The sequence below is a fragment of the Plectropomus leopardus genome, chromosome 23 (assembly GCF_008729295.1).
Source record: "Plectropomus leopardus isolate mb chromosome 23, YSFRI_Pleo_2.0, whole genome shotgun sequence".
Classification (NCBI taxonomy): Eukaryota; Metazoa; Chordata; class Actinopteri; order Perciformes; family Serranidae; genus Plectropomus; species Plectropomus leopardus.
In genome coordinates this window covers 19,375,125-19,389,528 of record NC_056485.1, presented here as the reverse complement: position 1 = coordinate 19,389,528, position 14,404 = coordinate 19,375,125, and the positions used below count along the sequence as shown (strand labels likewise).

Here is a 14,404-nt window from a genome sequence, read left to right as displayed (position 1 = left end):
TGAACTTAACCTTTTTATTTTGTTATTTTAGTCTGTTTTGCTGTTTTACTAGAAGATATATCATTTTATTATTTTAAACATTTTTATCTATCTTACTTTTTGGTGTTATCCTTTCATTTACCTTTTATCTACTATTTTATTTTATTATCTGTCTATCAATTTATTATTATCATAAGTATAATTATATTATTATTGTTGTTATTATTATTTTTTTGTTTGATGGATAAAGTATTTCATTTTTGAAAAGGGAAAATCATATTTTCTTACTTGTTTTGTGGTTTGTTTTTTGTTCTTTCTTGTGCTTATTTTTTTAAGGTAGTTTTCTTCTTTTTGCTTATCTTTGCTAAATTGTGGGACCATTTCTTATTCTTCTTCTTATTCGTGAAAGCAATATCTCAAGAACCCCTAAAGGGACTTCCTTTAAAATTAGCACAAACATCCAGTTGGGCTCAAGAATACGGGTTATATTTTCTGTGGCCTCAGGTCAAAGGTCGAGGTCACTGTGACCTGGTCTGTCTCATTCTCATGAATAACAAAATCTAAAAAAAAAACAAAAAAAAAAAAACTTTTGTGCATCGTTTCTGACTGGCTGGACAAGAATAAAACTGAAACAGCACACGAGGAGATTTTCTGTTTGTTCATGATGCAGATTAAATGATCTGAATCATCTGAAGTGTTGGAGAATAACACATAATCCTATTTTTAGAATCTGTCTACAAGTACAAGTACAAGTACAAGTACAAGTATCTACTATCACCAAACCCTTTTTGAACAGGTACGTCCTCATTCCTTTCACTGATGTCTGACTTCTCTTCTTTATTGTTTGCTTTTTATTTTCCGCTGACGTCAACCTTGAACACCTGAACTTAGATCTTATCAACAGAACTTCATCAGGCACTGATTTTAATTTCATCCTTGTCTCGACTGCATTTACGTTGTTCTTTTCTATTTGAAAGTTCAGATCAGCTTCATGTTAACATGAACATAACATGAATATCTTAGCATTTGTAAGACTTTTGAAAGATTTATTTAAATCATTCTTATGCCAATTAATACCTTATTTATAGAAAAATGGGCTCACGGGGGGAAAATAGGAATCACGTTTGTAGGATTTAGGGGGATATATTGGCAGAAATGGCACATAAGATAAAAACAATGTTTACGTCAGTGTATAATAACCTGACAATAACAATAGTTGTTTTGTCGTTACCTTAAAAGAGGTCGTTTACATCCACAAAGGCAGCTGGATGGGGACATTTGCGTTTTCCTGTCGTCCTCTTTGAAGCTCCTTCATGACAAGTGTTTCTGTGAAAATACAGCAGCAGATAAACTCCCAGCAAAAACTCCTGAACAACAACAACAACAACAACAACAACAACAACAATAATAATAATAATAATAGTTAGGATTTATATAGTGCTTTTCTGGGTACACCATTTCACCACTAGATGGCGCCAAATCTTAAATTTTAATCTTAAACACTGCTTCTTTAATTAAAAAATAATAAAGAGAAGACGAGGGCTTTAACAGGATTTTAAAGTATTTTTCTGTGAAAATACTCAGATTCTTGGATATTGTTTAGGTTTTTTGGCAAACAGACTCTGCAGTGAAACTATACAGCTTCAGTTCACTGAGATCTGAGCTCTAACTTCACAGATTTGTCCTCAAACAGGAGACGTTTACACCACCTGGTGGACATTTTGGTCAAAACCAAACACAGAGACAAAAGACAACTACAACAGACTCAAAATAACTACAATGTCACAGAAAGCAACTACAACAAGATTTAAAATGACTACAGAGATATTTAATATTTCTACTACACACAAAATGAGTTCAAAGAGATGGAAACCAACCACAAAGAGACATAAAGAGGCACAAAATTAACACACAAAGTGATACGAAATGACTTGAAAAAGATGCAAAACTACCATTAACACACACAAAACGACTTTTAGAGATGCAAAGCATTGACAAAGAGACACAACATGACCACAAAGAGATTGAGAGCAGCTATAAAAAGATGCAAAGTAACGATAAACAGAATCAGGATTACTACAAAGAGATAGACATCAACTACAAAAAGACACAAAAAGACTTCAAATAAATGCAAAGCAACCATAAAGAGACACAAAGCAAATATAAAGAGGCACATGATGACTACAAAGAAACACAAAATGACCACAAATATATGAAAATCAACTACAAAGAGAGACAAAATGACAACAAAGAGATACAAAATGACTAAAAACAGATGCAAATTAGCTAAAAAGAGGCACGAAGCAACTATAGAGACTCAAAATGACCACAAAGATGCAAAATGACTTAGAAGACACACAAAGCAGCTACAAAGAGACACAAAATGACCACAAATGGATGAAAATCAACTACAAAAAGACACACAATAACTTCAAAGAGATAAACTGCAACTATAAAGAGACACAAAACAACTGAAGAGATGCAAAGCAACCACAAACAGCCTCAAAACTACCACAAAGAGACACAAATAAACTTCAAAGCGATGAAAAGCAACTACACAGAGATGCAAAGAAAGAAGAGACAGAAAATGACTTTAAAGAGATGCAACAAAAAGACTCAAAATTCTCCTTCCATTCCCGTCTGCTGTCTGTTTCTCGTTTTTTTCACTCCGTATTATTTAATCATGTAATTTGTAACATCTTTAATGACTAGAAATGTCTTGTTTTGGGGCATTTTGTCATACGGTTTGGATGAAAATGCCCACTAGGTGTTGTGAGAGAGTCATTTATGATGGCTGACAATTGATGACTTTAATTTTGTGTCAATTACTAAATGTTTCCCGAGCTTTTCTGTCAATGAGAATAAAATATCACAAACATTTACATTTAACACCAGATTTACAAATGTTTAAACGTTAGAAAAATAAAATACAGTATTGTCTTTTGAAAACTGATGAGTTAATTATTTTCAGAAAAATTCTTCAGCATCGTTCTAAAAAAAAAACATTAAAATGAAAATAAAGGATTTGGTGCTTAGCCTAATTTTTTATGTAAAATCTAATTGTTAATCAGTCAAAACAACACTAAAAGTAACTCATGAGTCATTCACCAAAAAGACAATTAAGTCATTTATTTTGCAGAGGATATAAAAAAGCTTTAAAAAAAAACATGCAAAAATTCATAAAAATGTAATACTTTCAACCTTAAAGAGCAAATTGAACCTCTGTTCACAACTCCCCATGTTCAAATTACTCTAACATGTTTGAATAAAGGTTTTGCACGAACAGTAACACAAACTATGACAAAATATATATATATATATATATAAATGGAAATAAACAGAATTGATAATATCAAGTCAAATATAACAGCTTGAAAGAAGTGCAGCAGAGCAGAAGTGCAAAGCAAAGTCTAGATAATAATTATCAGGCCTCTTTTAGGAAAACCATAGCTCATTATCGGCATGTGTAAGTATGTGTTTTTCTTTTATTATTATTTAATGGTGGTCCATTTCTACGTTTCTGAAGGTGGTTTTCCTGAAAAAACAAGGGCTTTTTCTAGCGAGCTTCTGCTGCTTTTCCTGGAGCCTATTACTGTGTTTCCAAAAGCATATTTAACTAACAAACCCAAGCGATCCTTATGCCTAAACATAAACACGTTAACCAAAGCATTGCTAAAATGTAAGGAAACGTTACATTTTAAAGTATCCAGCCAATAGTAATGTACCAATATAAAGTACGTGTAGTTTGCAGAAACGTATAATGCCGACATTTTAAACTGGCAGCTCTTAAAGGCAAGTATTTAATAGGTAGCCCACGAAGGGCTCCGAATATAAAAATATGAGCTTTAAATAAATTTTTTAATGTTACAGGAAGCCTGCGCAGAGCAGCTAAACCTGGTCTGATGTGCTATCTTATTTTGAATAAGCTAAAAAAAGTGCATAACAATAATCAACTGAAAGTCAGATTGAAATAATGTTACGAGAAACTTATTCAGCTTCTTTTCTATTTTAAAAGTCGCACTTTAGCTGTTTCCACAGTGGAAACTTCACTTTGTTAATGCAGGACTTAAAGCTTGGATCTCGGTGTAGGATATCACTAAGTTTAAGTCTAAGCGTGCACAGACTATTTAAATGTCTGCACACATTTAAACACTCCAGCAGGTCTTTCTCCGAAAACTTTCTTCACAGGATTTTTCAGATCTGCTGAATGAGCAGCGACTCGGCGTTTAGCGAGTTTCAAACGGCTCACGGGTACCGAATATCTTGCTAACATCAGTGATGTCAATTGTTTTTTTTGAACTGTGAGTCATAAGATTTTAGTATTATAAGCCCTTTTTACATCGTCTGTTAAAAGCGGGAATATCGCGCTGAATAAAAGGTACGATCGCAGAATGGGGGGACAGAGTTGTTTCGCTTTTAAGATCCCACGAGAGGTAGTAACAGCACCATTGTTAGTGTTTACAAAGCACTGCTGACGTTTACGTTATATCTAACACGAGAGGCTAATACTGTTGTGTTAAACGTCAACGTCACTTTTGGATCCACGATGCCAGCATGCTATTCAAAATTTCATCCATTTGGTTCTGTGTAAAAATGCAAAGGCGGCATGAAGAAGGGACCTCTTAGCATCTCTGTAGCACCATTTCTGTCTAGAAAAACGGGTTTACGGGGCGTCCGGTGGCTCAGTGGATAGAGTGGTGCGCCATATACAGAGGTTGTATCTTCGCTGCAGCGGCCGCGGGTTCAATTCCAGCCTCAACCCTTTGCTGCATGTCGCCCCCTTTCTCTCTCCCCCTTTCACGCTAAAACTATCCTGTCCATTAAAGGCAATAAAAGCCAAAAAAAAGGGTTTACTTTCTTACTTCTCAGTGGTAAATGTTTTCACCCAAAATTTTAAAGAAAAAAAAATTAAGAAGAAAAAAAAAAAAACAAAAAAACCCCTGTCCAATAAAAAATGCTCAGAATTTTTAAAGAAAAAAACTGCTGAAAAACTCCAAAAGTTTTTTCTTTTTTAAAAAAAAATCATCAAAAATTTAAAAAAGGAAAAAAAAAAAGGAAAACTTTTTTAATTCAAAGACCAAATCACCAAAGAAAGAAAGAAAATGTAAAAAAAAAAAAAAAAAAAAAAAAATGTAGAGATGTTTAAAAATCAACGAAAACTAAATTTAAAAAAGTCAAAATTTTAAAAGAAAATAAAATCGCCAAAGGTTTTTAAAGAAAACATGCCTTCCATGTTCAGGCATTAAACTTTAAATGGCTGTAAATACAAGATACAGCATTTGTGGATCAAATTGGAGCAAAAATTTAAAAAAAAATGGAAGTCCATTCCCAATGTTTAAAATAAAAAAAAAAAAAAAAGCAAATGCGTCTCTTTTTGCCCCCCCCCCCCCCCCCCCCCCAATCATAAAAATCCTCCAAACCCTGTTCATGATCAAAAGTCTGTCATTTCGTCCATGATTATTCTTGACGAGATGTTCAAGTATTCTGTTTACAGCAACGGCTCCGAATCTTCAAAACTAGTTTGCCGAACAGTGTAGCGGTTATCACATGAGGCTATGGTGGTGTGTCTGCGTTGAGGCTTGTTTGAACGAGGTCGAGACATGGACCCGCTCATCGAACGGACCACCTGCGTTTCCTCTGAAGGGGGGGCTGAGGAAGCGCCACCCTTTGGCAAACGTGTAGGACTGCTGTGGTTGCGGCTGCTTTTTTGGATGGTTTGAAACGAGACGGCGCGTTTCTGAGGAGAAGTTGAGAATTGTGGACGGTTGCTGTCATCTGAGGGCGCTGGTTTGGGATTTTTGTTGTGTAGAAATGGATCTGAGGATGGGTTCGCTGGTTCTGAGACGTCTGTTGAGGATTTAGGACTTTCGTTAAATGTAGTTTGGCAAAGCTGGCACACAACAGGAATCTGCTGAGCTCGGAGGTCCTTTAGTTGTTCAGTTAGCTGGTGGATGGTCTCGTCTTTGACCTGAAGAGTCGACTCCAGTTCACTGATACTCGGATGCTCAGTGGGGACAATTACAGAAAAATCAGCCTGATTTCCCAGGTTGTGACCTTCAGCATTGCTGCACATTGGACTTTGTGGTGGCTGCATTTTAGGACTCTTTTCTGTGTGAATACAAAAAAATGATAATTTAGAAAGAACGAGTTTCCATCTCCTCTAAACAAAAAAAAGTAGAACTGACTTACTGAAGTTGTAGCCTGTCTTGTATAAGAAGATAATTAATGCGCATAATCCAATTATAACAATGATTAACACAACAATGATGGCGGTGAGTGTAGTGCAGGATGTTTCCTCTCTCTCTTTCCTCCTGATGCACTTATCTGAAATCAGAATCAAGATTACACAGAAATAAGTACATTATATTATATTTCAGAAATTTTATTAGATATTAGACCAAGTAAAAATCTGTTGTCAGATTATTAAAGCTGCTTTTTTAGTGCCTTTAACATGAACTCTCAGTCACGCTTATTGTAGTCATTATTATATATTATAGTCAAGGGAATCTCAGCTAATCCTCAGATAAGAAAAAATCAAATTCTGTTAGACATTTAAATATGTGTAGCATCAAATTGACCTTTGACATTTTGGGTATAAAACATCACAACTTTGTCGTTTTATCTTATTAGACATTTGTGTAAAATTTTGTCACCATTAGTGTATGAATTTTTGAATTAAGGGCAAAAAATGTGTTCTGTGAGGTCGCACTGACCTTGACGTTTGTGCCAAATTCAAAGAAATTTCCTCAAGGCGTTCTTGAGACACCACATGCACAAGAATGTAATGGGCGGGGTCACGGTGCCTTTTGACCACCAAATTCAGTTTATCCTCGAGTCAAACTGTTTCAAACCGAGTCAGACGTTTGCGCCAAATTTTGAGAAATCTCCTCAAGGTGTTCTTGAGATATGGTGGTCACAAGAGTGAGACAGACAAAGGTACCTTGACCTTTGACTTCTTACGTCCAAAACTGAATAAGTTCATCATTCAGTCTAAGTGGACCTTTGTGCTAAATTTGAAAAACGTCCTTCATGTTGTTCTTGAGATTTTGTGTTCACAAGAATGCAACAGACGATGCAATAAATCATAAAAAACACTCACTGTTGACTCAAACTGGACGTTGGTGCCAAATTTGAGCAAAGTCCTTTAAGGTGTTCTTGAGATATTGTGTTCATGAAAATGGGATGGCTTTATAGAAAACCCGAAAACATAATGCCTCTGGCCACTGCTGTTGGCGGCGCAGAGGCATAAAAACCCCAAACTGCGCTGAGACGAGTTTTTACTTGCAGATACAGAATATAATGTTTTGATTATTGCCCCATTTTTAAAGCAAAACTGTAATTGGCTGACAGGTAGATCGTTAAAACTCCAGCGTACCTGGTATAATAATCTCTGCGAGCCTCATCTCGTTTATTTTAGGTTGGTGAACTCTGCAGGTTACCCTGGAATGAAACGAGGTCAAGTTTTAGTTGAATTTAACTGTTGCATTTGCGAAGAAAAGCGATAGACTTCGAATATATACATAACACAGAAATATCATCTCTTTTTGTGTTTGTTTAAAGTTTGACTGTCGCTTTATTATGTTATGTACGGTAAATACATCAAATAGGATAAAAAGTTTGAGCATTAAACTGAAATCGGACCTTTCGGCAGTCTGCACAGTCACTTTCCTTGTGGCTGTAAAACAGCCCGTACTCGGATCAGTCTGAGTGTTTGCATCACTGATGTCTCCCTGAATGCCCAAAAATGTTATCTCAGGCTCCGGAAACCAGCAGCTCGCTTCACACTGCAGAGTCACTTCATCACCTGCAGCTGAAACCACGGAGAGTTTTGGCTCCGAAATGGCAACTACAAAAAACACAAGTTATCCATTATGTACTGTGAGTTATCCATCCAATATTTCGGACACTATAATGCATCTAAATAGCTTCTCCAACATAAATAAAGGTTTCAGACATACCAACAAAAAGCTCGACCGTTGCGACGACTCGGGGCACGTGCTTGCATACGAATTTTCCTGCATCAGACAGCTTCGTGTTGGAGAGCCACATCGAAAAGTTTCCCTCGTGCACTTTATTCAAGATGAGGTTCGTCCTGTGGTAGAAGGCAAAATGCTTCTCCTGGAAGGTCTCGCAGCCGTGCCGGTACACGAAGGCCATCTTTACATTCACACCTTGGTGGGACCACTCTACTGTTGGGTCATCATCGCTGTAAGGGCTGCTGCAGGGCAGCAGGACCGTTTGACCAACAAAGACCTGGATCTTCACTGGTGCAGAGCCCTCTGACACTTTTCCTACCAGTTTAAAGAGAAACACAAAACATGGGGATGGTTCCATTCATCAACAAATCCAAAGAAAAAAACAAAACTAAAGTCGCAAATTCTAAGCACTTTTCTTAATCGATTAATCGGTAATTGTTTAATCTTCAGTTAAAGGTCACAGCAACATATACACAGCCTATTCACATAATCGATTCGATTTCACATGTTAAATTCATAACGACTGATTATTTTGTTCATAGATTCATCATCCTGAGGGAAACATGAACAAATACAATGGAAATCCATAGTAGTTGTTTAAAAAAATCATTTAAAATGACAAACGTGGACGTCATTGTGATGCATGGTAAAAGGTCAGGGGATCACTAAGGTTTGTAGACAATTTCACGGGAATCCTTCACGTCAGTCTGGGCTAAAAGTGATGAGTCAACGTCGTGAAAATGAAAACAATGAAAATACAGACATTGCACAATCATGGGCTTTTACATGGTCAGCTGATGTAAGTTTGAATAATTCTCAGAGCTGTAAAGGTCAGTGTTACGTGACAACGTCCAGTGGTTCTGCATTTTTGCGAAGTTGAATTTCCGGATAGACCCTGCTGTACATCTGTGAAACGATGACGGCCACCTCTCTGTGACCGACTGAACATGCAGGATGTACTTCAGTGTTAGAAACCTCCTCAAGATTTGCCAAGAACTCACTGGCTTCTGTAATTTCTTTCAAAAACATGTAAAAAATCATCCAAAATCTAAAAAGTCTATCTATCTAAACACACACACACACACACACATACAGGCACACACACACACACACACACACACACACAAGCCATTTTTACGTCGTTTTCCTGTTTCTTTTGTGTTTTTTTGTTCTTCTCCTTTTCTGTCTTTATTCTTTTTCCATATCTTCATCATTACTTTTTCATTATTACTTTTTTGTGTTTTTTTATTTACTTTTTTATTTTTGTATTTTTACACTCACTTTGGCCACTCACTTCCGTTTTTCCACTTCCCCTAACCACTTCCCCTAACCCTGCACGAATCTGTAATTGTGTATTAAATAATTTTTGGGAGTGATCACTGGGATAATTTAGCCCAAATTTGACCTGTCTAGGTGTAGTGGTTTTTGATCTGGACCTGGTTTAATGTGGTCAACATGTGAAAAAGACTGTGAAATCTTTCTTATTTTTATCTTATTTTATGCTGATTATTATTACTTTTTTGTGCTTTTTTTAATTTACTTTTTTATTTTTGTATTTTCACAAATAGATTGATTGATTTTATAGCTTTTAAATTGTGCTTAAAATAATAATTAGTGAGTCTGGAATAATCAAGTTCAGATTTGACCTGCTGAGTAAACTGTAAAGTAAATAACTTTGCACAAACGAAACAATGAAATGAAATACCATAATCTACATAACACAAACTTAACACAATGTACACTCACTTTGGCCAACTTCTGTTTTCTGCCCCCACACACTTGCGCAAACTCTTTAAAACAACCAGAAACTTTTACAGAAATTTTATCAACACATCAACACAAACTTTCAATCATTATAAAAAGTCATTTTTATAATTCGCTGTTGCACACATTAAATAATAAAAGAACAAAACAAATATGGATACGTACCTCTGAATTTACCTGCGCAACAAGACATCAGGGCAGCGAGCAGGAAAAGTGGAAAAATCCTGATGCAAAAACATCCAAACAAACTTATCGATCTATAAGCGGTGTGAAAAATCTTAAATTCAGGATCCGGATTCATGTTTGACAGAGAAATGCTCCTCAGAGCTCAGTGTAGTTTATCCGGAGCTGTGAGGTGATGGCTGCTAGCTTTTAAGAAGACTCAAGGTCAGGAGACAGGGACGACAAAACCAACGCCCCGAAGACGAAGAAGGAAGTATGGGAGACCGTCTTTGGGTGTGTGCGCGTGCGTGTGCGTGCGTGTCAGAGAAAGTGTGTCAAAGTGAAAGCACAAAAAAATAAACACAACACGCGATGTCAAATTAAAGTTGAAATCTTAATGATAATATTGAAAAAAATGTGGTTTTAAAGGTTTAATCTGCAGCATTTTTGTTTTTTGCAAACGCGCTCACAAGCAAAAGCTCTCGCAGTATTTGTACTTTTTTTAAAGCGCTGCTTGTTAAACTCTGACACTTTGTGACTTTTAATAAAGCTCTGACTTCACCTGAGTACAGAGAGGAAAAACACCCAAAAATGTCCCAAAAAATGAGACAAAACAGCGCGGAATCTGCAGGAAATGACACCAAAAACACTGAAGAGGTGGATCAAAAGTGATGATTTAGAAGAAAAAACTGCAGTGATCAGAGGCGGACGAAGTACCTAAAAGTAATACTTGAGTAAAAGTACATGTGACCAGACAATGACTCTGATAGAAAGTTATTATTTGAGTAAATGTTTTAAAGTATTTCATATTTACTGTACTTAAGTACAGTGGTGAATTGTAATGAAAAAATACTACTTTTTAATGGTTAAGTATTTTTTGTGATTATCTCTACTTAACCTGAGTTTTTGTATTTTTGTCAAACTTTACTTTACTTCCACTACATTACCAAAATAAAAATAATGATTTTACTCCACTACATTACCTAAATAAAATAAGTACTTTTCCACATTTCTAAAATAAAATAAAATAAAATAAAATAAAAATAGTACTTTTGTTCCAAAACATTTTCTGTAAACATTTTAGTTACTTACGATAAAACAGGTAATGGTGAATGACAGAATTAGAGGGAGGAAAAAAATAGATTTTTTTGTTTAAATTAAAAGTAAAAATAGTTATCAAAAACAAGTGTAATTGAGTGATTTTTCTTACCAACGTGTACTTTTACTTTATATATTTAAGTACATTTTAAATTATCAAATTGCTTTTGATATTTTATCTTAAAATAATCATAAGAAGCCAAATATCAAATGGTTGGTAATTAGAATAAACCAAAACACATTAATTCACAGCTAACATGAAGACGGTGCATCAAAGCAGGACGTACGCATGAGGGTGCTGGTAAGAAAAAAAAGGGAAGTGCACATCTTCCGGATTTGGTCAAATGTGAGACTTTATTTGAGCTACAGCTGACGTCAGCATGACAGGTGACGATGTTTCCAGTAAGCAGGTTGCTGCAAAGAAGCCACGAATCACAAGATGCTTCACAAACATCTTCATCCGGGCAGCTGAGAACACTTCTCCACTTTTGTTCCTGATTTATGATGTTTAGTAATGTCCAGAAAAGTGAGTAACAGTACTTCATTTTACTGCATAAAATATAAGTGTTTAAAATAAAAAATACATTTTTTTAAATGAACCATATCTCCATTTTACTAAATAAAGATATCAGTGGTGTTACAATTAAAAAAAGAGTATTTCTCTATTTTACTATATCAAAATATTTCAAAAATATTAAAGATGTTTAAAATATTTTGCAAAATAAAAACATTAATGGTGTTTAAAATAAAAAAAGTTTTTTTTTACTAAATTCTGTATTTTACTGTATAAAATATTAATCGTGTAAAATAATAATCAAATTTATTTTTCATAAATTTATTGTATTAAGTTATTGTAATATTATTGTCCACATTTGTGTTTTTGTAATTTGTAATTTACCCATTTTACTGTATAAAATGTTTAAAATAAAGAATCTTTTTTTATTGATAGAATAAAATGTTTTACAGTTACAAAAGAGACGCTAAAAATACTGCATTTTTAAAATCTTGACACTTGAAATCTCTGCTCTTAAATACAAATTAAACTGAAGTATTTCTATTCTGTGTAGCTATATACTTCCTAATACCTCATCACCTAAACTAACAGAAAACTCTTTTACTTGTATTTGTATGATACTGTGAAGTGTACTTCAAACATGATGTACAGATGTTTTTATATGATGCAGTTTATTTATTTGAATATACTGTATTTCTATTCAATTCCATTTTTATTGTATTAAATTGACTTTTTTTCTGCCATTCATTTTAAACAGATTTGGTTACAAAAAACAATTTTTTGTATTTATTTTAATTTGTTAATTTTTATGTTTATTTTACAAAGTTGAGTTTTTTATGATATAACATTGACATTTTTAACCATATATTTTAGACTGATTTTTTTTACTTTTTTTTAGTATCTATGTATTCTTCTTTATTTATTTTTATTTGTTCATTGTATAAAACCATTTTATTTTCAGATTTTTATTGTATAACTGACATTTTTTACCATATATTTTAGACTGATTTGATTTGATTGATTTTTTTTTGTATCTATATATTCTTCTTTCTTTATTTTTATTTGTTTATTGTATGAAGCCATTTTTATTTTCAGATTTTTTTTCCTGAAAAAATATTCTGTCAACACATTCTCCCGTCTATAATTTTGTACCATTTCTTTTGCAAAGACATTTCTTAGTGCAAGCGTTAAAGGGTTAAAATAAAGACTGAAACACTGAAATGAATGAAGAATCCTGCAGAGTGAAAATCAGCAGGAGGACTTTCTGCTCGTTAGCTTTAGGTGGAGATGTTTAATTAACCCCGACACGCTGACAGTATTGTCTCATGGCGCAGCAGCAGGTGCGGAGGCGGCGGAGCTGCGATCTACGTGTTGGACCCCTCTTTCTTTGTGCGGGGAGCACAGCTGCACGCCTGCAGTCACGACATCCTCGCTCAGAAAATAATGTCAAGTTATGTCACGATTAAAGCGTGAGTCATCAGTGGCAATAAAAGGTCACTATTTAAAAAATAAATTGTGAAAATGATACTTTGTTGCAGCATTAATGCTTTTTGACTTAATGCTGGAAAAAGAAACAAAATATCATTTCTCTTTTAAATGTGTAATATTACAAACAAGCTAGAGTTGTTTACTTTTTAATTTTTTTTGCAAGTTTTTGCTTGCACTGCAATTACGACTTAATTTATACCGAAACACTCACATCAAGTGTTTTGTTTGCAGTCTGACATTTAGGGTGTTTATTTTTCCACTGACTCAAAGTGACGGCATGAAGGGTGGCGGAGACGCTTTAGCGGCCTCATTAACATTTGAGTCACTTTGTGTCATCAACAACACGACAACAGCACGCAGGACTCACAGTGGGTCGTAACGGATTACATGTAAACAGGAGAATGTAATCAGATTACAAAAGTACAATCAGAAATGTTAGATTATATTGTCTTGGCTAAAAAGCTGCTGGAAAAACAGCCACGAGTCCCTAAAAACAACCAGAACTGGCGGCTAAAAAGCTGCTGAGACACAGTGACTGGCCCCTGAAAATCCCCAACATTATGGGGCTAAAATTGCTGTAAAAACAGCCTCAGGTTGCAAAAAAACATTGAGGATTGGGAGCTAAATAGCTGCTGAAAAAGAGCAACATGCTGCTAAAAAACTGTGTTTTGGGGCTGAAAAGCCACAGAGAAAACAGCCACTGAATCCCCAAAATAACCCACGTTTAGAGCCCAAAAGTTTGATGAAAAAAAGGAGAGACCTTTAAAAAAACAATACACTTTTGGGCTGGAAAAGCGCCTGTGGCTGCAATCACGAAAAAAAAACACTGTGTCAGGGCTGAAAAGCTGCTCAAAAACAGCAACGAGTCCCAAAAACACACACCTGGGGGCTAAAATGTGCCTGGGTCACTAAAAAAACACCCATTTGGATGCTGTTGGAAAAACAGCGACAGATCCCTAAAAACACCCACGTTTGGAGGCTAAAAAGCCACAAGAAAAACGACGACAGATCTGTAAAAACATCTGTTTATAGAAACTAAGAAGCTGCTGGAAAAACAGCTAAAAAACAGCGGTTTGGGGCCAAAAAGCTGCTCGAAAAGAGCTTGTGGTCTCGATAAAATCAGCCACATTTGGGGATAAAAGAGTGAAATCTGATGGGGCGGCTGCAGCTCATCACCACTGACAGAAATAAAGTGATTTGTTGCCAAACAGAAGTCAGATCCTGGAGTTTTTTGTGTTACAGGAGCAGATTTGATGACCTTATTCAGTCCGGTGACACTCCTCCTCTCCTCCTCTCCTCCCTCCTCTCCTCCTCTTCACCTCCTCCTCCCTCCCTCATCGCCACCAATCACGTCCTTTAGTTTGCTGGAGGATGAGGAGGGTTTGAGGATGAAGACGTCTATTTATCGGCTGGACACGTCCTC

At 35.4% G+C, this 14,404-nt stretch overlaps 1 protein-coding gene across 1 annotated transcript; it reads right to left on the bottom strand.

The window, feature by feature from the left end:
- Positions 1–5,399: 5,399 nt before the first annotated feature.
- LOC121962223 (butyrophilin-like protein 9) lies at positions 5,400–10,161 on the bottom strand. Its single transcript, XM_042512447.1, has 6 exons — positions 9,885–10,161; positions 7,938–8,270; positions 7,621–7,825; positions 7,355–7,419; positions 6,169–6,303; positions 5,400–6,087 (listed from the first exon to the last, which is right to left on the bottom strand). Exons 1-6 carry the CDS (start codon positions 10,018–10,020, stop codon positions 5,468–5,470), a joined length of 1,494 nt encoding a protein of 497 aa, XP_042368381.1. The 5' UTR covers positions 10,021–10,161; the 3' UTR covers positions 5,400–5,467.
- Between the last annotated feature and the right edge of the window lie 4,243 nt (positions 10,162–14,404).

What these genes read in the sequence shown, in the direction of transcription:
- LOC121962223 (XM_042512447.1), bottom strand. Translation starts at nt 10,020, where the DNA reads ATGAATCCGGATCCTGAATTTAAGATTTTTCACACCGCTTATAGATCG. An exon ending in ACTGTGCAGACTGCCGAAAG is followed by an intron (nt 7,420 to 7,620) that starts GTCCGATTTCAG and finishes GTTTCATTCCAG; the next exon opens with GGTAACCTGCAGAGTTCACC. An exon ending in CGCAGAGATTATTATACCAG is followed by an intron (nt 6,304 to 7,354) that starts GTACGCTGGAGT and finishes TTCTGATTTCAG; the next exon opens with ATAAGTGCATCAGGAGGAAA.